Genomic DNA, 27,693 nt, shown 5'->3' with positions numbered 1-27,693 from the left:
GCCTTCCTGTACACACAGGGAGGGCAATTATCCCCCATCAGCCACTTTCTTCTGCGCAGCAGGTAAAAGACCTGGTGATTGACTTGTCAGGTCATCTGCCAAGCGTAAAAACAATTTGATCTTTGTCAATCTGCACACATGAATATTTTTCAAATAAACCATAGAATACATTTCTTAACTTCTTAGGTTGTGAACTAATTTGGTTACTATTTGATATTACTGGAGGATTGGGTGTGTTGCCAAGAATGGGACACAAAGTGGAAATAAGCCCCTTTATTCAATATTGGTTTACATTTTATATAAAAATTACTTACATTTATTACATTTCTTCAAAATACAAGCAGCCAAACAACATACAAATCAAATACAAAATTATAAAATTTCTTATATCTATCATCTTCCTTTTCTGCAGAAACAGATTTGTTTTATAATAACTCTTAATAACCTTGTGGCTGTGATAAATCTCCACCTTGTCTACACCTTCAATCCATCTGTTGGCATATGAGCTCTAGAAAAATATGGTATTCAGTATTTGTCCTCTCAGTGTACAGTATAGGGTGTGGAAATCTGATGCGTGAACATTCAGTGTGGGCTTCAATCTCTTTCACCAAAGGATTAGTTCAAATTGTATATTTCCTGTGAAACAGGGCAATCAGAGCCTGAAATCCGTGGAAATGAAGAAGACACAACAATTGCAGAATTAGATACCGAGTGAGAAGACAGTTTACATTGTGGTCTTCTGTAGATCCACCAGAGTAAATCCACCAGGTGCAGGACATTACCTCAAAAGTATCAAGCCTCAATGCTTGATTGTGAAGCTCTATGGTCCATACAGTACATGTAAGAGAAAAAAAACAAAAAACAAAACAACAACAACAACAGAAAACCTTCTCTTCTGTACATACATTTGCTCAGGAAAATTAAGCCAAATAGCCAAATCTCCCTTTATTACCTTCATAAAGCAACCCGATGTTCGTATTCCTTTCAAGCAAAAAACAGCTATGGGTATAAATTGTAGCACTGCATTTTAACATTTGAACTGTGCACAAGAGTGGCTTATGATAGTAAGTTTTTGCAAATCAGCAGCTTTACTTCAGCACAGCATACAGTATAGCACTGTATAACTTATCTTTAACAAACATTAGAAAGCAAACTGAGAATGGAAAAGAAAACTTTTGAACACACCAACAAAGACATTATGCTGATGCTAAACCAGTAAAACCTAAAAGCCTTATAGGAAATAGAAAATTCTTGTTTCCTCCATCATATTATACATTGTACACTGTGGTAAAAAAAGAAGTACAAAGTGTAAAATTAGGCTATGCGGCGGTTTCATGAATTGTCCCCTCTAGTTTCTTTGGGAGTAGCTCTCTCCTTTCGTCAATACTGATGACTGGCTTTCGGCAGTTTTGCCCGTCGATATATATCTTTGCATACACTGGGTTGGAGTAGTTGATGGGCTGTATAGGAAAGGAAGAGGATGATGGCAAGAATAAGAGTAAATATAAGAATCAATTTACAACAATGACAATCTTAAAGCTGCAGAAATAAATCGCTTTTTTGGGGGGAGGGTTACGTAAATCTGAAATTGTGTTTTGGCATCTTTAGTAAACCTAATTTTCAGTCTCCTTTTAGCTCACTTTAGCCTTCAGCACTTCCCGGATCTATCTGGATCGTTTTCTATTTACCAAATAGCTGCACTTTGTGATGAGGGGATTAAACATAGAATGTTTATCAGAGTTTGTTTGATATAAACAGCTGCCTGCTGCACCTTGAAGACACAGAAAAGTATCGATTTGGAAGCTGTTAGGCAATACAAACAATGTGAGCCAAAGTAGTTTAACTGAAGGGGACTGGTTCTCACTCCCATATGCATTTAGGATAGAAATATGACTTAATAAAAGATTGATTAGTGCAGCTTTAAACAAAGTTACCTGTCAAGGTTTGGAGCATTAAGAGATCTTAGACCCAGGCACAAGAAAGAAAGCTCATGCATTTTAGTAGTTTCTTACTCAGCAGGCAGAGGTACCCAGATTAGGTCAACAGTAAAAGCATGCAAGAACATCAGCGTCACATTGACCTTAAATCAAATCAAATTGAAAAAAAAAACAAAAAACAGGTAGATGCTATAGTTTTCTTTTGACATTTATTTTCAGTTTACTTAAAGGAATAATAATAATAATATCAGCCTCTTGAACACATTTGAAATGTACAGTTGCCAAAACACAAAATCATTCAACCCCCAAAGGGTTATTGAAACATTTTGCTGGCAGCTATAATTGCACAGAGCACATTTCTCGTCTACAGCTAATATACAAATGTTTTATTTTTTTCTTCTTAAAAATCAAGTACAGTTAGTAAAATTCACCTGTCCAGGGATTACCTCCTTGGGCACAGAATTCATGCCCAAGGTGTGAGAGTCACTGGATTTTACACACCAGCCCTGCAACAAAACAAGCATCATCTCTGTTTATCCCACAAACGGTTCACAGCAAATTTAAATTCTCAAGGTTTGATTATCATCGTGTCTAAACCTCATCATCAGTCCAGATCTGATGTAAAAAAAAAAAAAAAAACTGGTGTCTAAATCAAAATAAAACTTCATAGCAAATACAAGTGGAACACAGATGTTAGTTAAGATTAAAATCAGCACATCTCAGTTGAAAATACAGCCAGGCAGGACTCGCAGGAGCAAATGTCAAAGTTGGCAGCACGAGAAGCAGCATTAGACTTTGGCAGGTGATATATATATATATATATATAACATCACTTAATTTGATATGCTGAGTGTCTGAATGGGGTTGAGAGTTTGAGAAGAATAAATCACCAGCCAGATGGAAGATCCTCTTGGTTCATGGCACCTGTAAATTCATGCAACCCTGGCTTCTACAGAGGCTCATGTAACTTCCTAACACATACCCCTAGCACTAGGTTATGACACAAAAGCTATGGTATGAATAGTAATTCTCAATCATCTTAATTCCTGGAAACAAGTTTTGAATCGGTGGTTGGTGTCCTTGTTTTTTCGTTTAAATAAAGACGATGATGTGACACTGCTGCATCAATACCAATAATTAGCAAGTGTGAGCATCAGTATCTAAAGCCTTCAAACACTGCAGCATTTACCAAGGATGTTTTAGAGGCCAGAAAGCACAAATGGCAGTATACTGCAAATATCAAAAATAGATTCCAAACAATTGAAGTATAGGTGGTGTTTAGGATTCTTGTTGTAATTCCTTTTAAATATCGTTTTTCCCTGAATTTTATTCAATCTCAGCTTATTTTTGATCAAATAATAATTTGTTTCATTATAACATCAGAAATTGTATTTCTCAAGATAAACTATTTTGCTGAATTTTCATTTCTGTAAGCAAAGTTTCATTTTCATCTTGTTTAAAACAAAAGTTGTGCATTAGAGGTGAGATATATTAGGTTTAAACAAGGCACATGGAAGAGAACAAGACATGTTCATCAAGCCCACCTTGTGAGGGTCCAACGTGAAGTTGGGTCGCAGCAGGCTGCCTGCATCAGCATGGTTGTCATGGTCCACCTCATACATGTTGTATGACGGATTTCCAATCTCCACGTTTATTCCACCGTTTGTCATGGGCTGCCTCTGGACACGTTTTCCCCTGAAGTATGTGTGTGTGTGAAACCAGCCATCAGTAATATGACACACAGCATGCAGGTCAATATGCAGTACAGCACTGCACATCTCCATACAATAAAACACTGCACTACATGGAGTACATAAAAGATAACATACTGTATACATATGAATTATATATTGTATCAATTAAATAACACAACAGCTAGGTAGTTATAATCAAAGCACAGGTATTATTCTGAAAAAGAAAACAAACTTTTCGTTTGAAAATATTTCCATTCATCCTCACAGCTGTATTGGGTTTTATTTCTAATCATCTTTTGCTGCTTGGAAGCCCTGTTTTTATTATCATCCTTTTTTTTCATGCACTTACCTTTGCCTTCGTCTGCAGATGTAAACGCCTACTACCACCATCACAATCAAAATGACCAACAGGACCAGAGGCACAATGATAGCAATGCTCCCTAGAGGATGAACAGAGGGAAGATGGTGTGAAGGAATAAGCGACTATCTTAAAAATGGCTGCAAAAAAGGCAACTATCAATTGTACCATTTCTTATTAATGGGCAATGTCTGCATGCATCACATAATTTATACAACATCTGCAAATGAGGTGCAAAACAACACTTTGATAAATATTCTAACAGACATGAAGAAATAATATATAATACTGAAAATTCTAATAGCTTAGTTATGAGGAGGTTGAACAACATCTCCCAGGTATGTGAAATTAGTTTTTTCTTTTTTTTGCATATATATAATATTCTTAAAGACAGCAGCTCCAATTCAAATTAGATAACTTGCTGAGTGAAGCTTTTTGTGTTAAAATATTCCAAAGAGACCAGAGGGGCTGGAGTTGAGTAATTCTCGTGGTAAGAAGTATATTAGACCAGGTCAACGTGTGATGCTTGAGTTGAAGTAAGAAAATTACCCCATCTCAATCACCCATGCAGAGATGAAGTGTAATAATTTAAAATAAAAAGTGTACAGGTAATCATTACTCTAAAATGTAATGAAGGCACTATTTATTAATATATACATTCATACATACATGCTATTTTATGTATTTGATTCTTGATATTCCTAGCTCTCACCTCCGCTGGTATTGTCTGATCGGCTGCTTTTAGGCGCAGGTCTCTCACACTGTGTTCCCGCCCAATTGGCTGAACATCTGAAGTAGGTCAAAGAAATAATAAAAGGCATAAATTAACAACTATTATCATTTTTTTTTTTTTTTTAGACAGAGACTTCTGAGAAAACACCTTTGCAAACTAAAGGACAGTATGATGTGACTGTGGCTCACATATGCAACACATTATGATTCGGTCTTGCCATGAGGTGCTTTGATCCAACACAAACAACACATCACCTGGAGACAAAGCGTACTACGTACGTCCATGGTATGTCCATAAACAGTGTGTGAATTTACATGTTGAATACTCAGTGTATTAAAAACAACAACAAAAAGAGAAATATAAGTATATATCAAAGAAATGACAGCAGGATAACAAGTCTTCATCTCATTTGTGTTCCAATGGAATCCGATGGCCGTGATGTATGACCCCGTTACAAGTGGTGATATTTAATTTCACACTAGTGACGCAGATGGGTCTGTAAAGCATGAGTGATCTGATGGGTGCGGCAGGGTGATGAAATTATTCTAAATTACATGCACTCAGAACATCAGGCTATCAAAAATAAGAATGCAGCCCCATAGATGCGGTAAATGAATTGCGCCTTTGTAGGACGAAATGTCACAGCAACATGAATTTTAATGAGAAATCGGAGGGAATGTGGAATTAGAGCTCCTTTGGGAAAAATAAACAAAGAAAAGAAAAAGTCCCTCAAATGAAGGAACTCTTAACTAGTTGTAAATATAATAACGGATTTACATCAATTGATAATTAAATGTTTGTCCTGGCAAATTAAACATAATTGCATGGCACTAATGAAAAATTTTAGCTAGCAACTTTGCATACGTAGCAAATGGACAGACTGATGTCTATATCACACAGACAGTGCCATGTTTTAATTTCTCCATGGTTCATGTGTGCAGAGTGAGGACTGCATGAGATGGGTAAATGGGTGGCAGTAAGGGGCAACAGCAGTGCTGAGTCATGCAGCAACTTACCATATAAGAAGAACTACATTCCCTAGCTCCTACTCAAGATGAATTGAATATAGCTTAAGATCTATGAACAGGAAGTTAGTCTTTAATCTATTGTGCCAAATGACAGCTGCTGCTGCTACTACTGTCACTTTAAAAGGAATAGTTTGATATTCTTAAATATATACTTGCTATAAGATGCGAACACCACCAGCTGATTATCTTAGCTTTGCACAAGACTGAAAACTTAAGAAAACAGCAAGCTTGTTAACAAAAAACCTTTGAAACCCGCTTTTTTTTTTAACACATGAACTTATCAAAACCAAAACAGTTTTACATAAGAAGTGTTGAACTATTTCTTGGCTAGGGAATCCTCTGTTTGAAGCTGGCAGGCAGCTTTTCCACGTCGGTACTTATACTATAAGTTGATAAAATATATTTTCTAATCAAACAGCCATTATACCCCAAGATAACTTACAAACAGTATATTTTCAATATAACTAGTAAATGCAAGTACTAAATAGGAATCACAGTCTGTAAGTCATTCAGACTGTAAGTTGTATAGACAGTTGCGTCAGACTGTAAGAAGTAGTTTTACGGTGTGATTCAACAATATATTTACCTTGGCCAAAGCCATAGCCTGGTAACCTATTCGTAAAATAAACTAATCTTATATTTGCTATGCTTCTCCAAAAATTGAGCAAATCAGTAAGGAAATACATCTTAAGAGATCAATCATGGCACCTCATATTCTGAGAAGCTGTGCTTGGAAGTATTTTGGATTTCTCACACTAAAGGATAACGTAACAAACGATTAAATTTGTGCAAAGAACAAATACAATATCAACAACTCTGGAGTCAAAACCTGCTAACATGCAGAGGTGCCACATATTCATTCTACATTGGGTGGGCAACCTTTTCTGACTGTCTGAAATTCAGCACTATTGGCTACGGTCCTTTGGCAATATTTCTTTGCAAAGATTTGCAGCCGTTCCAAAATGTTTGGGGAGAGGATGCGTTTCAGAAACTTAAGATGGAGCCACAATATAAAATTCCAATTTGAAATACATCTCCATCACCTGTACAGTTGTCTGAAAACAGATACAAAAAAATAATTTAACTAAAGGATAAGACTTGCATGTTTACTTTTAATTTAAAGATAAAGATAAAGAAGATAAAGATAGTACCAAAGTATATTTTATATCTAGTTTAAAAAATCTTTCGGTTTTCTTTTGACCTATTTTGTTAACCTACTTTTTCAAATAATTACTTTAGTCAGCACTTTTTACATGACAGGTTGCTACAAGGAGGCACCAGGTCTACATTCTGGACTGAGTCTGAGATGAAGCCAGATGGAGTGGAGGTGGGTGTGTGTACAAAGGGAGTGAGTGGGCTCTGAACACAGCTGGAGAGGTGAAAGGGACCTACTTGCAGCGAGGTTTGTTAAGAGCTGTTAATGTGCACATCCCCTCATTCTGACAGAAGTAATCGCAGGGGTTGGCCAGCTCATCACAACGTTGGTTCTTGAACCCTGACGTGCAGCTGCAAAACATTGTGTTGGGAGTGATAAAAGGGCCCACATAATGTATGTTGTTGAACAGTTGGTTGCTTGATGAATGGAGACTGACACACTAAATCCTTTTTGCAGTTTCAACTATAAGATGAAGTAAGTCAGTGTTGAGTCTTCATTGAGCAAATAAGCAAAACAAATCATAAGAACACAAATAAACGTAATCTTTTTGGCATTTTTCACCACGATTGAGTGGGACATCAGTCAGGGAAAATCTCTTACAGTGGTGTCACCCCTGAAATATACCTGCTTTACAAAAATAAAAAAAGTGACTTCAGTAACAGTACGAAGAAAGACTTGTGGTTGACATATTTGCAAATAAATCAAAACAGCGTGAAATTTCCCGTAGAGCAGACACTAAGCTGCGGAAATGACATCTTCCACAAAAATGGAAAAACAATAAATAAGTCATCATTTTCTGTTTTACTGCTTTGCACCTACAACCCTGTTTCCAAAAATGTTTGGATGCTGCTTGAAATGTAGATAACAGGATGCAATGAGCTGCAAATTATTTCAACCCAATTTGTAAGTGAAAATAGTAACAAGACATGATTGTGAAAATAAGGATATTGGTTTTTTTAAGAACCTTAAGAACCAATTTCAATTTGATGCCAGCAATATGTGTCAAAAAAGTTGGGGCAAGGACATCTCAAACATTGTGCTGTCCGGATTGCTGCGTATACCACTCCAAAACGTGTTTACAGGTGGAGCATTAAAAAGTTATACGTGCCATACACACCAATGTATCTGGATAACAACATAGATGCTGGCGTTTGTATTGTGCGCTGACAAGCAACTTTTCCACTTCATCTCAAGTTGTCTACAAGTATCATTTTAAATGTGCTGCTGACATCCAACTCAAAATTAGTATAAATCCTGAGAAAAAAAAAAAGTTATACATTTTCAAATGAAAAAATCTCAACAAGGTAAAAATAGATCCACACTCCAAGTTCATCGTTTTGCATAAAAATGTGTTATCAACCACCCAGAAAAACATGAATCATTAAAACAATCATCAGGTAAATAAAATTAAATCTTAAAATCAGGAAAATGAACCATGTTCTCTGCTCTGAAACACTGGGGGTGTGTTCGCTGAAGACTATTTATTAACAAATCTCAGATCAGATCAAATGAGAACAAACAGAGAGGAGTTTATTTTAGCTGAAGTAAACTGCTAAGATCTGAAACCACAAAAGCACATTTTTTATTTTTTGGTCATCCTCCCGCTGTGGACTAAATGACCAACATATTTAAGTTGTGAAACTTACATGCTCTCGGCTGGTATGTCCTTGCTGCTGACGATTCAGGCGAGATAAATTGGCGCAGCGGGAGCACACCAGTAGGGGAGTCGCAGAGGTGTATCTGTGTATTTATAAATCCCAGCTATCTCCAATAGAAGTTTGTAAAAGTATCGCATGAATGAGACTTGTGGTGGCAACGATCATGAGCACCTCATCACTGCGGTTTTGCATAATATTGAACCACTGAGCATCCACTGATCATCCACTGATCGTAGCTACTCCTGACACTTTGGTTTTCTGAATTGGTGTGCAGCTCTGAAACCTCCCCAATACAGTGTTGGCACTTAACAAAATTTCTTCTCAGTGTGTAACTCCAGCACATGCACATACAGATCTTAACAATCGCAGTACAAGATCGTTAAGTTGACCCATCACTCCAGACTGAGGCCTCGTCACTCGGTTAACTGGCTTGCTTTATGTGGCCTTTTTCATTTTGGTTTATCAGAAACACAAACATAAGTTCAGGGTAAAAACCTGTCACCAAATGCCCCGTCTCAGTTTCATGCCATGTTAATTAACTTAATAAGACTTATATTGTAGGTGTGTGAAATACTTAGCAGTTTTTGTCTTACCTGCAGTACTGTGAAAAGAGGCACAACTCGAACCACTATCTATTGCAGGTAAGTTACAGACTTAGTAAGACATAGATTACCCATAAGTACACACACTAGGTTAGGTGTACTTTATATTTCTGTAATGCAGGTCACAACAAATTGCCAGGAGAGCTGCTGGTATGAGAGAGAAATAGAGCAGGGAAGAGGAGACGGACTAATCATAGCTCACACACAAACCTTCCATAAGTTATTATCGACTTAGTACAACATTTTCTTAAAATCTCAATCAGATATCACAGGAAATGTGTTGGAATCCCCACAGGGTCCACTCTGTATGCCAACTCTGCAGATAAATTCTTTTAAAGTCCTATCTTAGACTATCTGTATTTCATGCAGAAATGGCTCTGCTGAAAAAAGTCAGTGGTATAAATGGTATAAATTGATTCCACAAAATCAAGAACACCCTTTTACTTAAAAAAAAAAAAAGAGTAATCATTCTTCTTATAAAGTGCACACAAATATAAAATATTTCTCAGCCACAACTACAGACAACTAAAACTAAATAAAGAATACTGTGTGGCATCTTACGTTTGAATGTATGCCTAATAAACAGGATTCACCTAACTGGCCAAAACTATTGGCTATCTGAGGTTTTGTACACTATAGTGGCACAAATACATAGTTGCCTTTTAAAAAATGACTTGTGAAAGGTATCTGACTATTTTCCTGCAGTGGTGGTGGTGGTGGTGGTGGGGGGGGGGGTTGTTATGAATTCCTATTTTCTAAAGCATTTAATGCAGAATTATCATTCCAATTGAAGCAGCTCAGCCCTGTGAGTTTTGTGCTTCTGGGAAGGCTTGATGAAATATACATTTACTTAGCGTATTAAGGTCAAACTTTATGATTTCTTGACACCGGAATATCCATCATCTCACATAATTCCTGGTCTTTGGAGCAAATAATAAACCGCATTATCAGGATCTGTTAACCTCATCGAATAAGATGGAATCATTTGCATAGAAATTGATTCTATCCCCTGGAACTTGTGAGTGGTGACCGCAAATTTCAATTTAACTACAGTGGACAATGGGCATTTGGAAAATAGACAGTTGGCTTTTGAAATGGATTTCCAATTTCCTCCTTTTTAACACAGCGCTGCATGTGATTGTACTAGAGGAGGTATTCATTTTTTAAGCAGTGCTGTGAGTGATCTTGATTTCCTCATATGTGATACAAGTTTTTGAGTTTCATGGCACGTTAAACCAGTGAGACATAAATTATCTTTTTTTTTTTCTTTTTGAGATATGCACAATGTGATATGCTTAGAATGGCAGGCTGTGGAGGAGTTTAAAACTATTTTTCTCTGCCTAAACACATTGAGCCAAAATGAGGTGTCAAGCAGCACAGGATGGCGTACTGGCATTCAGCTTCCTGCTGTTCGAAGACCTCCAAACAGTAACATCAAACCTTCCCTAAACTCAAGGATTTCTTTCCAGAAGAAGACAGCTATCTTGTAAGTTCTTAAGGCAAAGAAAATATATCCCATGATTATTTTTTCCTTCTGCTTTTAAAGCTGGTGTTTCAGAAAGGTACAGAGTACGTATTTGAATTGAAACAGAAAGTGAGAGTGGAGAACATTCAGCTTTTCCCTCTTTCACCCATTAAGTGGTGACTTACTGACAGAAAGGCAGGCTGGTGTCAGGGTCCAGGTGACAGGTACCTCCATTGTAGCAATATCCGTCACACAGCTGACAACTTGGTGCTATTCTGCCATTTGTGCAGCTGGAGGGGGGAGAAATAATTGGTTCTGGTTACAAGCAAAAAACTACACCTTTACAACAGGAAAAATGAGAATGTGGTGGTTTAGTCAAACATATGCATAATTTATGTAAAGGACGAGAGTTCACCTGGCCTCTATTTCACTGACATTATCAACACCTAAAATGCCGCAGGGTGTGTGCCACAATGATTTTTTTCAGATTTAATCAAATTAATTCAGCCAGCCAGTAGCCTGTGGGTACGGCAACTGAGAGCTGAATTGAAAATACACTGTGTAACTAATGCTTTTCTACAAATGCACAGGAAATGTAAAGCCCAAGGACACAGTAACAGGGATGATGGACAAGAACAGCAAGCACTCACTTGCAAACCACATCTCCTGTCTCCTCGTTAATGAGGCAGGGAGCTCCGTGGCAGCGAAGACACTTGTCCAGCTCGCACTTGTTTCCCTCAAACCTGGTGGGGCACACACACTCCACATATCCGCTGCTGGATAATGTGCAGGCCTTTGAGTTCACACAGTAGTGATGACAGATGTCTGTTTCACATTGGAAAAGATAAAGCGAGGTTAGAGTGTAACTGGGAGCACAGTTTAGATTAAGTTAGATAAGAGTTGTACAGGGCTTTAATGGGACTTAATTATCCACATCAAATGACATCTCAGCCACCGATGAAAACACATCACCCCTTGGGCAAGCAACAGTGAGAAAATATTAATGATGTGCAACTGAAATTGTTTTCCCACAACCCATTATGTCAAAGCACTGCAAAGGAAAATACATCATACTGGTACAGAAACACCCAAAGCTTGTTTGATGGAAGAATTTTGATTTTGTTTATCTGCAAACTGAAGCAAATGTGGTGCCGGTGGAAAGAAATTTCTTTTAGGCGAATGCTTTTGTTTCACACACAGTGTGTGCGCTTTGAAATGCTTTTTTCTGTTCATATGCAGCACAGACTGATTCAAATCAGTGCTTACAGTTATTACATGCTAATGTCAATCCTATGACTGACAGGCACACAATAGTGATCATTTGTATTTGCTGCCACTAAGTAGGGGTGCAGGACTCACGGTAAAGACAGCGGTCCCCAGTATATTCTGCCATACAGCGACACACTGGCTGGTTCCCCTGAGTGACGTCACATCTTCCGCCATTCAAACAGTAATTGTCACAAATCCTCTTCTCACAAAAAGGTCCAGAGAACCCAACGGGACAGCGGCATGTAGGCTTTCCTGAGCAAAATAACAATAGGAAGAGTAATAGATGTTGAGAAAAACAAAACAAAGCACAGTTTGGGATAATCTACTGATGATTTGTCTTAAATATTAATAATTACATGTCACATAAATACTGCCTTATACGAAAAACAGGCATGTAAAATCATACCAACTCACAATCTCTGCTTCATTAAGTTAACACGACTGTGTTTTGTACATGGACAAACGTACCCACTACATAGGGGAAAGTTACTATGTTTGAACTTATCCTCAGCTAGACTAAATGCAGCATTAACACAACAGGGTTTCCTTCCTCATTGAGAGTATACTCGTGATCAGTATAGAAAATCTTATTCTGTAAATATCTTCAGCCTTTTGGCTGGAAAGAACAGACAGTACTTAGATAGGTCCTGCTTTAACAAGATTTAAAGAGATAAGACCAAATTACATTTTCTTTACTCAATAAAGCTAATTAATAAAGAATCTTGGCTGCCATCTCAGATATCATAGGTTCTATTTGTCTTCATGTCAAATCCAGTTACCAGTACATGTACCTTAACCACATTCCTCCTTACTTGACATTACCCTGGAGATTATAGCTTGAAATAGTAGGTATTAAGTAGGAAATTATATATATAAGCACACCTCAGTTTCAATCATCCTCCAAGTTCCAGTATAAGAATATAAGAACCACAGAAGGAGATTTTAAATGCTGGTGGATTCAGTGAGGGCTTGCGGATGATCAGGACATATTCTAACACTGCAAAATCATAATTGGTTAGATTCAGCATCCAATGATCACATGAAACCAAAATTGCCCTCAAGGGAAAAAATGACCCAGACGCAGACTCATCTGATATGGAAGGAGAAAGAAGATTGGCCTGAAATAAGAAATAAAAAAGCCACACATGATCAGAAGAAGCAGGAAGTAGCTGCACTGCATGAAGGAATCTTGTTCAGCAAGCGCAGACTGAAATACAGTGAACCCTCGCTATAACGCGGTTCACCTTTCACGGTCTCGCTGCTTCACGGATTTGCATCGTGCATTGTGTTCTGCATTCTGATTGGCTAAACAGTCTCTCCGCTTCTACTCTACCTGTGTGTCAGTAACGTTGCGGTTTAATATGTACACGTTCATTACAGTTCTCAAACATAATCGATGGTGGCATGTCGGTATATAAGAATCTTTTTGCCCAGAAGAAAAAAACAGAGCGACAACAACTACCGATAACTATGTTCTTCTCTCGAAAAAACACACCTGCACCGCAGGCTTTAGAAGAAAAAAACGCTACAGAGCGGAGTCAGGATGCAGCGGCTCAGTCAGAAGAGCAGTGAAATACACGTGAGTCACTATTTGTCCTACTGTAGGTTACTTTGTATTTTTTTTCATAATCATTTTTAATTTTCTCCCGTTCTAATCCAATGTCTTGGGTCGCGGTGGGGCGGTGCTGATCTCCGCAATTTGAAGCCTTCAGTTCGTATTGATGATTAAAATGATTATTTTACAGTACAGTAGTTATTTGTAAAAAAAAAAAAAATGTTTATACAGTACTTTTATGTGTTAAACAAATGCTTGGGCCTGTAAAAAGGATTTGTTCTTTGGTTTCAATGTATTATGGAGTATTTCATTGTATAATAATTGTAAAAAACATAAAGGTTACTACTTCACGGATTTCGCCTATCACGGGTTGTTTTTGGAACGTAACCCCCGCGAAAAACGAGGGTTCACTGTATGCAAGTTCTGTAGTCAGCTGAGGTAGTATTCATGTTAAATTCAAACAGCTGTGAGAAAAATGGCATTACGGACCACTGTTCTTGCACACCTTTAATCAATTGTGTGCATTTATTTTTATTTTGTTGAAAACGATAAAAAACACAGAAAAAAGACTGGTGTTTAACTGTGTGCTTTGCTGCCAAAAGTTCCATTTAAGTGCTGATAATTCAGTCAAAGGCATGAGAGTAAGAATTCAAAGACACCTTGTGTATTTATAGATAAAACTGGAAATATTCCAGCCTTTAATTGATAGCGAGCTAGCTTTCAGTTCATTTTTTCTATCATGAAGCAGAAACTTTGAGGAAATCTATTTCGCTTTAATCTCTCTGTCTTTCATCTTTGGTCACTCATTTCGGCAAATATTTCTTTGCTTCAGACACGGTTCAAGAAAACCTTTACAAGAACAAAAAGCACAGTGTCACCAGCAGCAAAACAACAACTGCAACATTTATGTTTCTCACAACTATCCACCAGAAATGGGAAAACAATTTATCATGCGGTGTCCCATTTTCGACCTAGCTTAAAGTAAGGCCATGCATGATGCATGCTGTTTTGATAGACAGGCTCCATTATAGTTAATGATCAATGGTTGTCCTGGCTTCTTTGTGTCACCGTGAGCTGTAAAATCTTAAAAGAAAAGAAGAGGAAATAAACACGCATATTCTCAAGGAAAAGCAATTGAACTTGTGATTCGAAAAGGTCAGATGATTAAAAATGTTTTATTAAACCTTCTGAAGAATACAGTCAAGAGAAAAAGAAAGTCAAAAGCCCACATTCTTATCTTCCTGATTGTAACTACTGTTAACTTTTTCCAGTGATTATAATTACAGGATGTCATTCAGTAAAATACATATCAGTGTTTAATGGTTTATACCAACTTAATAATCATCTGCCATGACACTACACACATGGAACACAAGATGTACTTTGTGAAGCAATTACTGTGGTATTTATATATCTTCTTTTTAAAAGCAATGGAAAAATAAGATTTCACTTGTGTTTGTTGTGATATGATATGCAAGCTTAAGTTAGTGTATTTAATAGCACCATACATCCTGATTTAATGCCACTGCTGACATCTGAAAATTTTCATAAACTCTTAATGAATTCCTGTATGAGGCCTGTATTTTTCCACTACTTCTAAAAGTACACCACTACTAAAAGCAAACAAAATATTGTTCAACAGGATCACCAAAGACAAAAAGGCTGAACTGTCAGATATAATGCAGTAAATTTTGAATGAGAAGAAGAACACGTGAAAGTTTAAAGGAAGACAAATGTCATCGGGCGATGTTTCAATTTGCAGAATGAAGAAAATAAAGCAGGTTAATCTAAAATGAAAAGGATTGGAAAAGTGACAGCTTTCATCTGCCCTTGCCTGAATATATATGCAAATCATTACATATTTGGATGAGTGAATTTAACAATGATAAACTCATAAATGCATAAAGACATGTTTCCATGGACAGTAATGAAAAGTTGGCAGGAACAGACACATGTGAAATATGCTGTAATGTCTGCAATCCTGCAGAGAGGAACAGGAATATTTGAAAAAGAAATCACGCCTCAGATGGGCTTCGACATCTGTGCGTTTACACCAGACTTACCCAGTGGTGAGCCCATGCAGGTGCCGCCATTTAGGCAGTAGTCTGTGCAGTGGTTGACTTCACAGCGCTCCCCTGAAAAATCAGGCCAGCAATAACACCTCCAGTCGCCCTTCTCATTGGCTAAGCAGCGGCCTCCATTCTCACAAGGGGGGCGGCACAGTTCACCTTCATGAAAGCAAAGCTCACTTTACTCACTGTTCAGCAGTGAGCAGCAATAACATCCCATCTATTGGACTTAGGCAGCAAATATCAGACACGCAACCGCAGAGGTGTGAGCCTGAAGACGAGTCAATGCAGGAACTGTTCAATCTCAGGGTACGCAAAAGCTTAGAAACATGGCATACAGTAAATAAGTTCTTTAAATGGCTGCTAGGAGTAGCTGCTAAAATATAATTTGGTGTATTTAAGATATCAGAGCTCTTCAGAGGGGGAATATAGTTTGTCATTGTCACAGCATAGGCTCAGGTTTATAAATGAATCACACAACCTTCATCATTAAAGTTACTGCTAAGTCATACAACAACCATCTTTGTAGTTGAATGATGAAAGGTAAGGCGAGCCTACCTGAGGTGTTGACGTCACTACAGGTGCCATTGACCAGTACTTTCCCCTCTGGACAGGCACATCTGGCTCCCGTTGGGTTAAGCAGACACATGAAATCACAAGACATTCTCACGCATGGATTTGATGCTGTGGAGAAAGAAGAAGAAAGGATAAATGAGCCAAGGAGATAATCTGTACTTGTGGCCAGTAATCACAAAGACTTGTTTGTTTGTGGAAAGAGAGGTTGTTCTTTTTTGAATTAAAGCAATTTATTTCAAGTGTTTTAATTTCTGTTTTGGAGAGTGTTATTTTCTTGCAGGCAGGAGAGGCGCAGGGCTAAACCACATTGAATAATCAACGACTACGGAATGTGGTAACAATTTCCTTTTGTCTAAGTGATTAGTGGATTTTCTAAGTGCTCCTCTTGATGCTGCCTACAGCGGAAAGACATAATAATGGAAAAGGACCGAGTCTGAATCAATCAAAATGAACTTTCTGCAAGTGATGTCATCGATTCAGCCCTTTTTACAAGCACCTGTAAGCTATGAAACAGATCTGCTAATCACTGCTGTAAATGTTATGTTCAACCATGTCATTACTGCCTGTATTACACAAAATCACCTTAAAACAACATTTATATCATCCATCGAGAATTATGATTAAATTCCAACATTATCTTTCCAACATATATTTACATTATGTTTCTATCGGTTGTAATAATGCTACATACAGTTGGACACAGTATATTTATAACGAGTGTGAAAGAAAACCTTCCCATTAAAACATGCTGAGGATATCAAGCTTTCACATCATAGCTTTGTGCAATCTGAGTGCATCCTGTGCCCACAGACTTACACATTACACACTACACAGCTGGCCTTAATGAGTCTCTGGGGAATGGAGAAGCTGCCCTAAAAGAGAAAAACTGACCAAGACGGAGCTCTTTCTTGCTCTTTCACCATTAACAGCAGAGATGTAACAAGTAACAGACACTGATGTACCACATGAGTAAGTGAGAGGAAGAACATATGGTTGTACTGGTTTTTAAAAATTGGTTTTGTGTTTTTTCTCTTTTTAAATTTTTCATGATACACACCTGAAACCGAATCCTCTATCTAACTGAGCTTCAGTCAATTGTTTTGAAGAAAAAAAGTGCTTTGACTTTAGAATTATTTGATCATAATGTACTGTTTAGGTTTTGCAGTGGCATCATCTTGTGAGAGGGTGTGTGGGATACAATATCTCCCTGGTGGTGCTGTCAGTCTGCTCTGGCGTTTTTAATGCGCTGGGGTTGAATAACCTTGGCCACTGTGGAAAAGATGCAAGATACATATTGCATGTCCCATGGTGCTCCCTGAAGTAAACAAATGGTAATACTCAAAATCTGCTTGGACTTTTGTCATTGTCCCTTGTGGCAATATACATTACTTATTCTCTTAAATGGTTTTTAGTTCACTCCTTTAAATATATATAAACTAATAAATATAAACTATCAAATCTATTATTAATCTTGTATGCCTGTTCACTCATTTAATGATAGAGTATAGTGACGATATAGTATATAGTTGAGTTACAAGTCAAGACATAATTTAAAGATGAATAAATGAATGAATACAACCTCAGATGAACAACAATACATCGTATTACATAAGCCCTTTTCACACACATGCAATGGAATTTGAAAATTGCTGCATGTGAGAAAACAAATGTAATTTGCCCTGGACCTCTTGCGGAGATTTTTGTGGAGATTTTCCACCAAGCCCCCTAGTAAAATCTCAGTAACGTCAGTGGATGACATCTCCAGAAGAAAGCCTCTCGCTGCAATGCACTTGTGTGAACAACAACTGTGTAAAAGTCTCGATCGAACCGTCTGCTCCTTCCTCTGCTCTCCAGAAGAAAGCCTCTTCTCTCTTGGAAGAACATGGCAATGCAGCTTGTGTTTACAAAGCTGCATTTGGAAAACCCATCAGATTTCTGACACAATGTCAGATGAGATCAAAGAGACCAAAGTGGAGTTGTTTAGCCATCATGCAAAATGCCACGTTTGGAGAAAACCAAACACAGCAAATCAGCACAAACACCTCATGCAAACCGTCAAGCACGGTGGTGGAGGGATGATGATTTGGGCTTGTTTTGCAGCCACAAGACCTGTACACCTTACAGTCACTGAAGTGAGCATGAACTCCTCCGTATACCGCCGTATATGTATACTTTTCTGTATATGCATTTTTCTACAGCCATGTGAGGCCATCTGTCTGACAGCTAAAAATTGGCAGAAATTCAGTTGGGCAACAGAACAATGATCCCAAACACAGCAGCAAATCTACAACAGAGTGGCTTAAAAACTAATTAAAGTGGACCGATCCAATTTCAGACAACCTGACTGAAATGGTGCTGCGGTGGGACCTAAATAGTGCTGTGCATAGACAGTGACTACTAAGCTCAACGAAATGAAGCTTCATGGTAAAGAAGAGTGGGCAAACATTTCCTCCACAATGATGTGTGGGACTGATAATGTCAAACCGTTATTGCTGTGGTTCACAAACTGCTGAATCACGAGCTGCACTTCCATCAATACACATTGAAGTTAAAAAATTGCAACATAAATATATTATCCAGTTAGGCCATCCTGATTCCCATCTATTTCCTGTTTCCTCTAAGGAATTGATATGCATGTACAAATACTGATTATCACAAAAACTTACCATCTTGTTGCTTGTAACGGTGGGAGATGAAAACATTAGTGGGTCTCTCTACTCCCAAAATAAGAAATTCCACGGAATGTTTGCCATACTTGTGAATCTTGAAGACCTCATGTTTTAGTCCAGTTCCATAGATGTAGTCCTCAAATATATCGATTTTGTATGGCTGAGAGATTCCTGTAGGTGCGGCAGAAAAAAGAACACAAACAAATGCAAGAAAACATTTTAGCATAGGTGCAACCCAATTTGCTGATAGTGTGTTTCCTGTCCCTGACGGAAAAGCGGAGTGTGTGATGTGTGGGGAGAGTGATCTTACCACACGTGGTTTAAAAGCGTACCCCTCTGAGACACACAAGCAATACTTTTGCAATTATTTGATAAGAAGTCGGGGAAACCAAAGTGCATTGTGAATATTATGAGTTTCAAGGAAAAAGTTGGACTTTGTTTTCCATTTGGGTTTACCGTGTCTGTTACTGATCGTCACCAGGGGGTCTGAGCCATCCAATCTCATGCTTCCTATATGTGAGAGCTCAGGATCAGCCCAGTAAATACGCTGGTTGAAGTAATCAATTGCCAGCCCTGTGGAAGGATAAAGGTAAGAGATTTATTTACCTGACGAATTAAACAGGAATCATGGAGGAATCCATCAATGCTGAAGACACAGTATGGAATAAACAAAATGAAGGAAGCAGTGTTCTTTCTCTTTCCTTTTGCTCGTTTACCTTCAACACCAGTTTGCTTCTATTAAAACTACTATAGCTGTGAGTCACTTTGATTTCATGCAATGCATTTTCAAAACAGTGACTCACATTTACAATCTTTTAAATATGTGATTAGAACTCCGAGCACCTGGCTGAGACATGCAAACCGATTTGTGTTTTTTTTCTTTCAGCACACTGATGATGAATTCCTCTCTTTGTGACCAAGACAGAGCACAGGCCCCCTCGAATTAAAGGAGGCCAAAGCAGCTCTTCAAAACTAGATCAGCACTTAGTGTCTCCCTATAGACATACCAACACAAGCCGTAGCAGTGGTAGTAAAGTATTCCTTACTTCTGAATTGTCTTTGTGCTATTTTGTTTAATGACCATAACACATAACCATAACAACCATAACGCTTTAAAGTAAATACTTTGAAAGCTATATACATTGACAGGATGATGTGTATGTTTATATCTAACATGTATAAACTCATGCATATTCACCACCGGTGTTCGTTAGATCCGGGGCCATTTCATACATGCCATTCAAGGAGCTGTTGTGAATTATGGAGACATGTTGTGCATCAAATACAGTAGATTTACTTAATTAATTTGCCTGTATTTGCTATAAAAAAATCTCGTCCGTTTTTATATTATATTTATGGTACTTTCTTGTTACCAGACACATGCAGAGACATCTTGTCAACAATACTGCAAAACACTGAGTTAGTTTGACACAATTTGAGTAAGAGATGATGCTGTTCCACCATAAAACAGTACTGATGATCAACTGATTACCAAGCATTTTGGATATGTCTTTTTGGATGCACTTTCTTCCATTAACCACTGCACATACATTTATACCACTGAATTCAGCTTTTGAATTCAGCAGTCTGGTTCTGCTGGGGATCTCTTTCTGTTGAAATTAGTTTTTTCCCCAAGTGTCACCCTGTACCTGCTCAGGATGGGGGATTGTATCAACATGAAGAACCAGTGCTATCTATTGGTTTCCTCAACTAAGCTATTTAAAAAAAAAAATGGTATTCTCTGAATAAACACAAACTTAATTGAGCTGACTTATAATGAAATGTACTTAACTGGATTATGGTGAAATTTACTGAATTGTATTATGATAATTTTTTTATTGAATTGGAGAATATTTCATCAGATTGGATTATGATTAATTGAATTTGGTGCATTTAATTGCTTTTGCCTATTGGTTTTTCTTTCCATCTTTCCTTTATTCTTTTTGTTATTTCTGTCACGCCATAAAATGCCCCACCATAAAATTAGTGATCAATTGGCACTGGATGAATAAAATTAATTGAAATGAATTAAAGTGAACAGCATTCACCTGGGATTACTTAAAACAGCAAGAGGCCACTTCACATTCCTATTAATGCACATCCAAAGGAAGAAGAAAATACTTCTGCTAATTACACCTGGTGTAAACATTAATATAAACACTGATCATTGCAAAATATGCTAAGCATCTGCTTCACAAAATGTTTATTACAAACATATTTTCTTTGGTAACAAGACAACTCGGCAGCGTATATTTAAGGTAACAAAGATAACACAAGAAAAGAACATACAGAAATATTAAACAAATACGTACCAGTGGGCCTCCTAAGATTTTTCTCCAAGAGTACTCTGCGTAGTGATCCATCCATCGCCGATTCCTCTATATGAGAATGATCACCTATAACACTCCAGTACATCATTCTGAAAGGGACAGAGAGAAATATTGTCCCTCTTTGCTGAACGCTGCACATATAGAAATAAAGAACACTGCATGCACAGAAATATGCATCTTTATAGACTAATAAATCTATGCAAACATATCTGTAGCCTGATGAGTTCTAACTGTGTCACAGTTACTGTAACAGCATGTTTCCCAGTGTATATTCTTATTAATCATTGGCTCCTTGGTGATGCAATATCCATAAACCTAATGTATATTAAAAAAATGATAAACACTTAGGAAAATTAATGTTCTCATATCTTTACTTGCAAATTGATGCATTAGTAGAGAGAGATATTTGACTGATGAGAAGATCTGAAAATCTGAAGATTAAATCTAAGTGTGTGGATGTGTTGTTAACCGAATAAGCTTACTGGTGGAGTAATTATTATTGAGCTTACATATTCAGTGTGGATAAACCAATAGAAAACTGGTTACATTGCCTCTCTGCCGTATTGTTCCATAATTATAGGAACTTGGAATCCTTTAAAGAATGACACTCCTGTACAAATCATGTCTGTTCAACATTATCAGCAGGAAAATAGAACAGCTAAGTGCACATTTTACCCTCTGGCTGGGTTTACAGTGATGGCATATGGCTCTCCTGCTATGTCTGTAATCAAGCGGGTGCAGTTTGGTCCCTTAAGTTGGCCCACATTTATGGAATATCGTAATTTAGTCCAGTGGGCTGTGTAATAGCTGAACCAGTGCATCCGAGAGTGATCAGTCCAATAAATGTTGCCTGTGATCCAGTCAGCAGAAATATCTCTGGGTCGACGGAAATCTGAACACTGCAACAGATAACCACCAGAATCAAGGTCCTCATCCAACTTCTGTGCACACATTTACTTAAAATCTGTGTCTCATGAAAGAGACAGCTTTGAAACAATATGAAACAGTCATCTTGCTTTTAATCTACAGACATCACATGCAGTTTTTCAGACAGACAAATAAAAAGGTCAGAATTACTCACAATGTTTTTGATATTTGATTTAGTTTGGCTTCTTTCAAGAGAGTCTTTGTAAAAAATTCCACCGGGGTTAAACTGTGTGGCCCAGATAAACTTTTGGTGATGAAACAGAACATCCATCCCGATTATACGGGCATTGTCCTCAATGTGAGTAAGCAGTTTGAGTCCATGGCTCTGGTTATATGGATGCACAAAGCTTCGGATTTCAGTATCATTGGCTATGTAGAGCACTCGTTCCTCTGGTCCTGCATTGTAAAACATATATACATGCAAATGCATTTGAACATTTAGCTGATTTTAGTAAGGCTACAAATAAGCAATGCATGCAGAAAACCCAAAACATTGTTTGATACTTCACATTTGGATCATACCTCTTGCTATACAGTTGCCGTTGATCTCCTTAAAATTCCGATCACACATGCATTTAAAAGATCCCTTTGTGTTTGTGCAGTAATTAGGACATGTGTCAAACTGCAGACACTCATTTATCTCTGGAAAAAAGATAAGAGGGACAGATTCACGTATTCACTTCAGCCAGATCATCTACATTTACATTGCTACTGAAATATTTCATATGCAGAGATATAAAGTAAAGTCTGAAAAATACATTCTATCCTGCTCAACTCTCCACATAATCTGGAAATTTGTTTCCCTTTGTTGCTGTGAAACTAGAGACCTTGTTGAGATACATTTATTGCAAATGAGATAGTAATCATTTGTGTCAATTTTTATTCGAGAGGATTATCTTGTCTGCTATCCACAGACGTCTTTAAATTTTTGCTGAGCTTATTTGCTGAGCTGTGGAGGTGCTACAATGTCTGGGAACCCTCTATATTTTACACATTTTTTGCATGAATATCATCTACAGTATCATCAGATTTTCTTATCTTAGAAAATTAGACGAGAAGAGTTAATTTGAACAAATTGAACAAAACTGTCATTATTGGTAAATTTATTGACACAAATTACCCAAAATAACTGGCAAAAGTATGTGAAGCCTTGCTTTCTGTGTGCTATGAGGTGTTGCTACATCGACATCTCTAACACACCTAACCTGTACTTACTTGAATATTTCTTCTTGATCTACATATACTCTATAAGTCGAGCCAGAACTAACAAGTGCAAATAAGAACAAATGAGTGGCATATTTATGTCGGCTTAGCACCTATTGTATAGACCAGGGTCTGACTTCACTGAACCTTGAATAATATGTTTCCTCACTTTGTAAGTCATTTTGGATAAAAGCATCCTCTAAATAACTACACGTAAATGTAAAGTCATGTCCTAAAGTAACTGGATATTTACTGTTGATAAGTCCTGCACATCAGCTTGGAGGAAGTTTAATCCATTCCTTCATACAGAAAAGCTCCAACTCTGAGATGTTGATGGGTTTCCTCACATGAACTGATCCCTTGAGTCTATTCCTCAACATTTCTTTTGGATCAAGATCAAGTCTTCTACTTAGCCTTTCCATATCATTACATTTATTCATTTTTAAAAATTCCTTGACAGTGCAACTTGTTTGCTGTGATGAAACTGATGAGCTGAATCATTTACGCTCTTATAATAAAACAAAAATAATGATAGGAGAAAACAACAATAAAATTATATACATACATTACATACATTACCTTCACATTGACTTGTTTTTTGGTTCCTCTTAAAGCCAGGTTTGCATTGACATATAGCATTTACATTTGTCTGGTTGCAGATCGCATCTTCCCCACACGGATTTGTTTTCTTTCCGCATACATCTCCACTGGAAACTACAAATAAAGACGAGTCTTTGATTACACCTCTGCTTCTTAGACACCTGCTGGGCTGTTCGTTTGATGTGCAGCAAACAAGAGGGCACCTTAATCATTAATACAGTACACAACACCTCTCAAACATGGGCATACATATATTATCATAAACAACAAAACATTCCATCTAAAATGAGGAGATTGCTGAGCTTCCTCTCAACATCACGGTGACATTTGGTACTTTTCATCTCTTGCGTAGTTTTTCTTTCATCTGTTCGCGCCAAGTTAACTCTTGCTGTACTTACAAGACTTGCAGTCCTGCTCGTCGGAGCCGCCATCCCCGCAGTCGTTGAAGAGGTCGCACTGGAGCTGCATTGGGATGCATCGTCGGTTACTGCAGGTAAACTCAGTCTTCCCACAAGGCCGAGGTCTTCCAGCCACCACTTCTGTTTCAGCACACACAGTGTCAATTAAAAAAGGAAAAAAAATAACGATCATAACCTACGTAATACACAAGCATGCTCAATATTAAGATGGAAAATGTTACTTCAACCTCATGAGATACTGTACAACATTACACAGCAATCACTTAGAAGTTATTGCCTCGACAGAATCGCACATCAATATGAACAAAGCGCTACAGCGGTAACTTTTTTTTATTGGTCCATTACCTTTCCCTCACAGTGATCTGAATAATCAATAAGTTACTGTTTGTCTGACACAATGACCAAACCTTTTTTTGTCATTTGCAGCAAAACAGATAATTTTGTAAATTGTATCACTTCTTTATCGTTGTAATTCGTTAATGAACAGTCAGTTTTGCTATGTAAAAGATGTACATAATCACAGCAACATCTGTTTCCTAATAATATAGCCACAAAAGATTGAGTCTTACAGAAAAAATCCAACAGAACGTTTGTCCACATTTAAAAAAAACGGTGGCATTACAGTAAAGTACTTGTGAGATGGCGACACTTTTCTTTGTGTGCTGTTTTGTACAGAGCAGAGCTCAGATTGAAAATTGATGCCAACCTGTAACAGTGTATTAAAATCAAACCATGTTTATTTTTAGCCTAAACGCAACTGCAACAGAAAAGTTGAAACGTGGCATTCTCCCACCCCACTTCCTATGTGAGCATGTTATAGTTGTGCAATATTACTTTTGTGACAGTTTTTGTGGACTACCTGGCTATTACACATCCTGGACTGAGACTGGGTCGTATGTACGGAGAAAGAATGGAAGTTTGACGCCCTCCGACAGAATAACAATGAGAAGGAATGAAGCATAATGAAGTGATGGGGAGGTGGATGATGGGATTACTGTGAGAGTGAGGGGATGGATAAAGGGAAGAAGCATACAATGGTGAGAGGTAATGGACTGAGTTAAGAGATGGATGGGGATATCAATGAAATCAGAGAGGAAGATGAATGGAGGACAGAAGAAACTAGAAAGCGATAGAAAAGAGAAGCTATTTGTCCCTCTCTTTCCTGTCTTCTCTGCGTGATCCTTCAGCTTGTGTCGAGGGAACATGTCGCTGAAAAAAATGGACGGATGTGGTTATGCCTTTGGATCTATCAGTGAAAATAAAACCGCCGTTTTCACATTCCGAAGGAAAAATAAGTTGGAGCAAAACTAAAAAATATGTTGAACACACCAAATATATCTGCAGTGGCTGATTTTCATCCTGTCTTTCTTCTTGATATGCAAAATTTGTGTAACTGTTGGTATGAAAGGAAATGTTAAATCCCAAAACTGGGCAGAAACATGAGATTTAATATAGCTCTTATTTTTTTTCTCTTTAATCGTTGCAACCCATCATTTTAGTTTCTGGCCTTGGAACTACAGAAAAAAAATATGTATTTGCTATTTTTGGTACAATATGTGCATTACATATTCTGTTTGAATGCATGAATATAATCAGTGTTTCAAAAATTCTGTATTTTCAGCAATTTTCAGATGCCTGTTCATATCATACTTCAAGTGAACTGAGAGCTGTTCTCGAACCACACGGCATAAATGCTTAATATGGAGCCGTAACACCCTAAATTTTTTTCCCAAATATTTCCTAAAGTATTACCTCTGACTGATTTACAGCTGTTTGAACATACTTAAAAAAAATATGCATTCAGCCACATTGTTTTTACACAGATGCCTGTGGATGACAGTACCTGTGACCTGTTGCTTAGGGAACACAATCAGACCACAGCCCAAAGTCCTACACAGTCCTAATCCAAAACTGATGGCAGCACCCAAAATAAATGTTTTACAAAGATTTTTTTCCAAAAGTGTGTGCACTTGCCCTCCATAAATCCATGTTGGCTAAGTTGTGGCCTGAGTTCAAGACTCATGTGAGCTACCCATGATGTTGTCATTCTGAAATCACCATATCACAAATGTTTGCAAGCAAAGTGAGAATACTTAAAGAATAAAGAGCAGCTGCCAGCTACATGATGATGCCACAGCAATCTGGGAATGTAATAAAAAAAAACAATTGAAGTGGATTGTTATTGACAAAAAGACCAATTCTGTCAGGGAAACATCCACGAGGGCATTACCAGGAGCCATTTAATGTGAGTTGCCTCTATTTTATCATTTTTTGTTTTTTGATTGCTTCTGCTGATGATTGTATCAGCTGTGTTCAACAACATCGTAAAATGGTTTGCTTCAGTCTAATTGTTTAAATCTCAGCTTTCTAAGGTTGAGTCATATGTGTTTATATGTATCTAACTGGCAGACCACTGTTGGACAACTGGCCTAATAAGGGGTTCAAATCATAGTTCAGTAAGAACTCAACTCAGTTTAGGACTTCATGCATCAGTGGCCAGACCTAACAGTAGAGCTTTAGAACCCCAACTCAACATGCGCATAATAATAACAATAATAATAATAATAATAATAATAACAATAATAATAATAATAATAATAATAATAATAATAAATGGCAGAAATTTCTGTCTTTTTTATATAGTAAGGATGCAATGTTTTATTAATTTTCCCAGAATACTCAAGTACAGCTAATTTCTAAAGGTTGTTTTCAGACTATAACGTTGTGCACCACATTTATTTTTCCGTCTCCACCTCAATTATTGTTCTAGGTTCTAGGATAGCTGTAATATTTCAAGAGAATGAATAAATGTCTACTTATCAAGGACAAGTGCATCAGGGGAGTATTTAGCTTTCTGCACTTTGTTAGACAAATATGGGATAATTTTGCCTTAATGCAAAAAAAGAAAAAAAAGCTGCTTAATGCAGCATGAGATCTGTACTGTATCTCCTCACCGCACTCCTCTTCATCAGAGTTGTCACCGCAGTCATCCAGTTTGTTGCACACTTGGTCCAAGCGTAGACACACGCGGTCATTTCTACAGCGGAATGGCCTTGTAGGAGGGCAGGGAAGTTTTCCTGGAAATCAAAAGACAATAAGCTGAAGGATAAGATAAAAAAATATATAAATATATATTCAAGGAAGAGATGATGAAATACTCCCTCTTGTGAAATGTAGAAGTAGAAGCTTATAATCCATTAGTCTTCTTCAGAAAAACACCTTGTTGACAGTTTCAACCTACCGCACATGTCAGCATCTTCGTCAGAGTTATCTCCACAATCGTCCTTGCCGTCGCACACCCACGTGTGAAGTTTGCATAAGGTGTTGTTGCAAATGAATTCATCAGCACGGCAGAAGAAAGCTCCTGCAATTATACGGATAATTCGCCACGACTTTTATCAGTGTAACTCAGGTAGAAAAGTGCCCTCAAAGTTGCATAAGATGA

General features: G+C 37.5%; 1 protein-coding gene across 4 annotated transcripts in view; it reads right to left on the bottom strand.

The window, feature by feature from the left end:
• Positions 1-274: 274 nt before the first annotated feature.
• lrp1bb (low density lipoprotein receptor-related protein 1Bb) overlaps positions 275-27,693 on the bottom strand; it is a 280,141-nt gene continuing 252,722 nt past the window's right edge. Inside the window, exons 72-92 of one of the 4 annotated variants that reach the window (XM_075480193.1) lie at positions 27,490-27,612; positions 27,203-27,325; positions 24,228-24,368; positions 23,809-23,943; positions 22,549-22,668; positions 22,181-22,422; positions 21,775-21,998; positions 21,082-21,188; positions 19,226-19,342; positions 18,767-18,940; positions 16,083-16,208; positions 15,519-15,683; positions 11,991-12,152; positions 11,282-11,456; positions 10,817-10,921; positions 7,143-7,256; positions 4,702-4,778; positions 3,981-4,071; positions 3,482-3,632; positions 2,369-2,443; positions 275-1,460 (exon numbers count right to left, since the gene is read on the bottom strand). In XM_075480193.1, coding sequence (XP_075336308.1) covers positions 1,320-1,460; positions 2,369-2,443; positions 3,482-3,632; positions 3,981-4,071; positions 4,702-4,778; positions 7,143-7,256; positions 10,817-10,921; positions 11,282-11,456; positions 11,991-12,152; positions 15,519-15,683; positions 16,083-16,208; positions 18,767-18,940; positions 19,226-19,342; positions 21,082-21,188; positions 21,775-21,998; positions 22,181-22,422; positions 22,549-22,668; positions 23,809-23,943; positions 24,228-24,368; positions 27,203-27,325; positions 27,490-27,612 — 2,888 coding nt within the window. In that variant the 3' untranslated portion in view covers positions 275-1,319. The remainder of the gene's footprint in view (positions 1,461-2,368; positions 2,444-3,481; positions 3,633-3,980; positions 4,072-4,701; positions 4,779-7,142; positions 7,257-10,816; positions 10,922-11,281; positions 11,457-11,990; positions 12,153-15,518; positions 15,684-16,082; positions 16,209-18,766; positions 18,941-19,225; positions 19,343-21,081; positions 21,189-21,774; positions 21,999-22,180; positions 22,423-22,548; positions 22,669-23,808; positions 23,944-24,227; positions 24,369-27,202; positions 27,326-27,489; positions 27,613-27,693) is intronic. The other 3 variants (XM_075480194.1, XM_075480195.1, XM_075480196.1) reach the window with 3 other exon arrangements.

This window comes from Odontesthes bonariensis, chromosome 12, assembly GCF_027942865.1.
Source record: "Odontesthes bonariensis isolate fOdoBon6 chromosome 12, fOdoBon6.hap1, whole genome shotgun sequence".
Classification (NCBI taxonomy): domain Eukaryota; kingdom Metazoa; phylum Chordata; class Actinopteri; order Atheriniformes; family Atherinopsidae; genus Odontesthes; species Odontesthes bonariensis.
The sequence above is the reverse complement of the archived record's forward strand: the minus strand, read 5'-3'. Positions and strand labels throughout refer to the sequence as shown.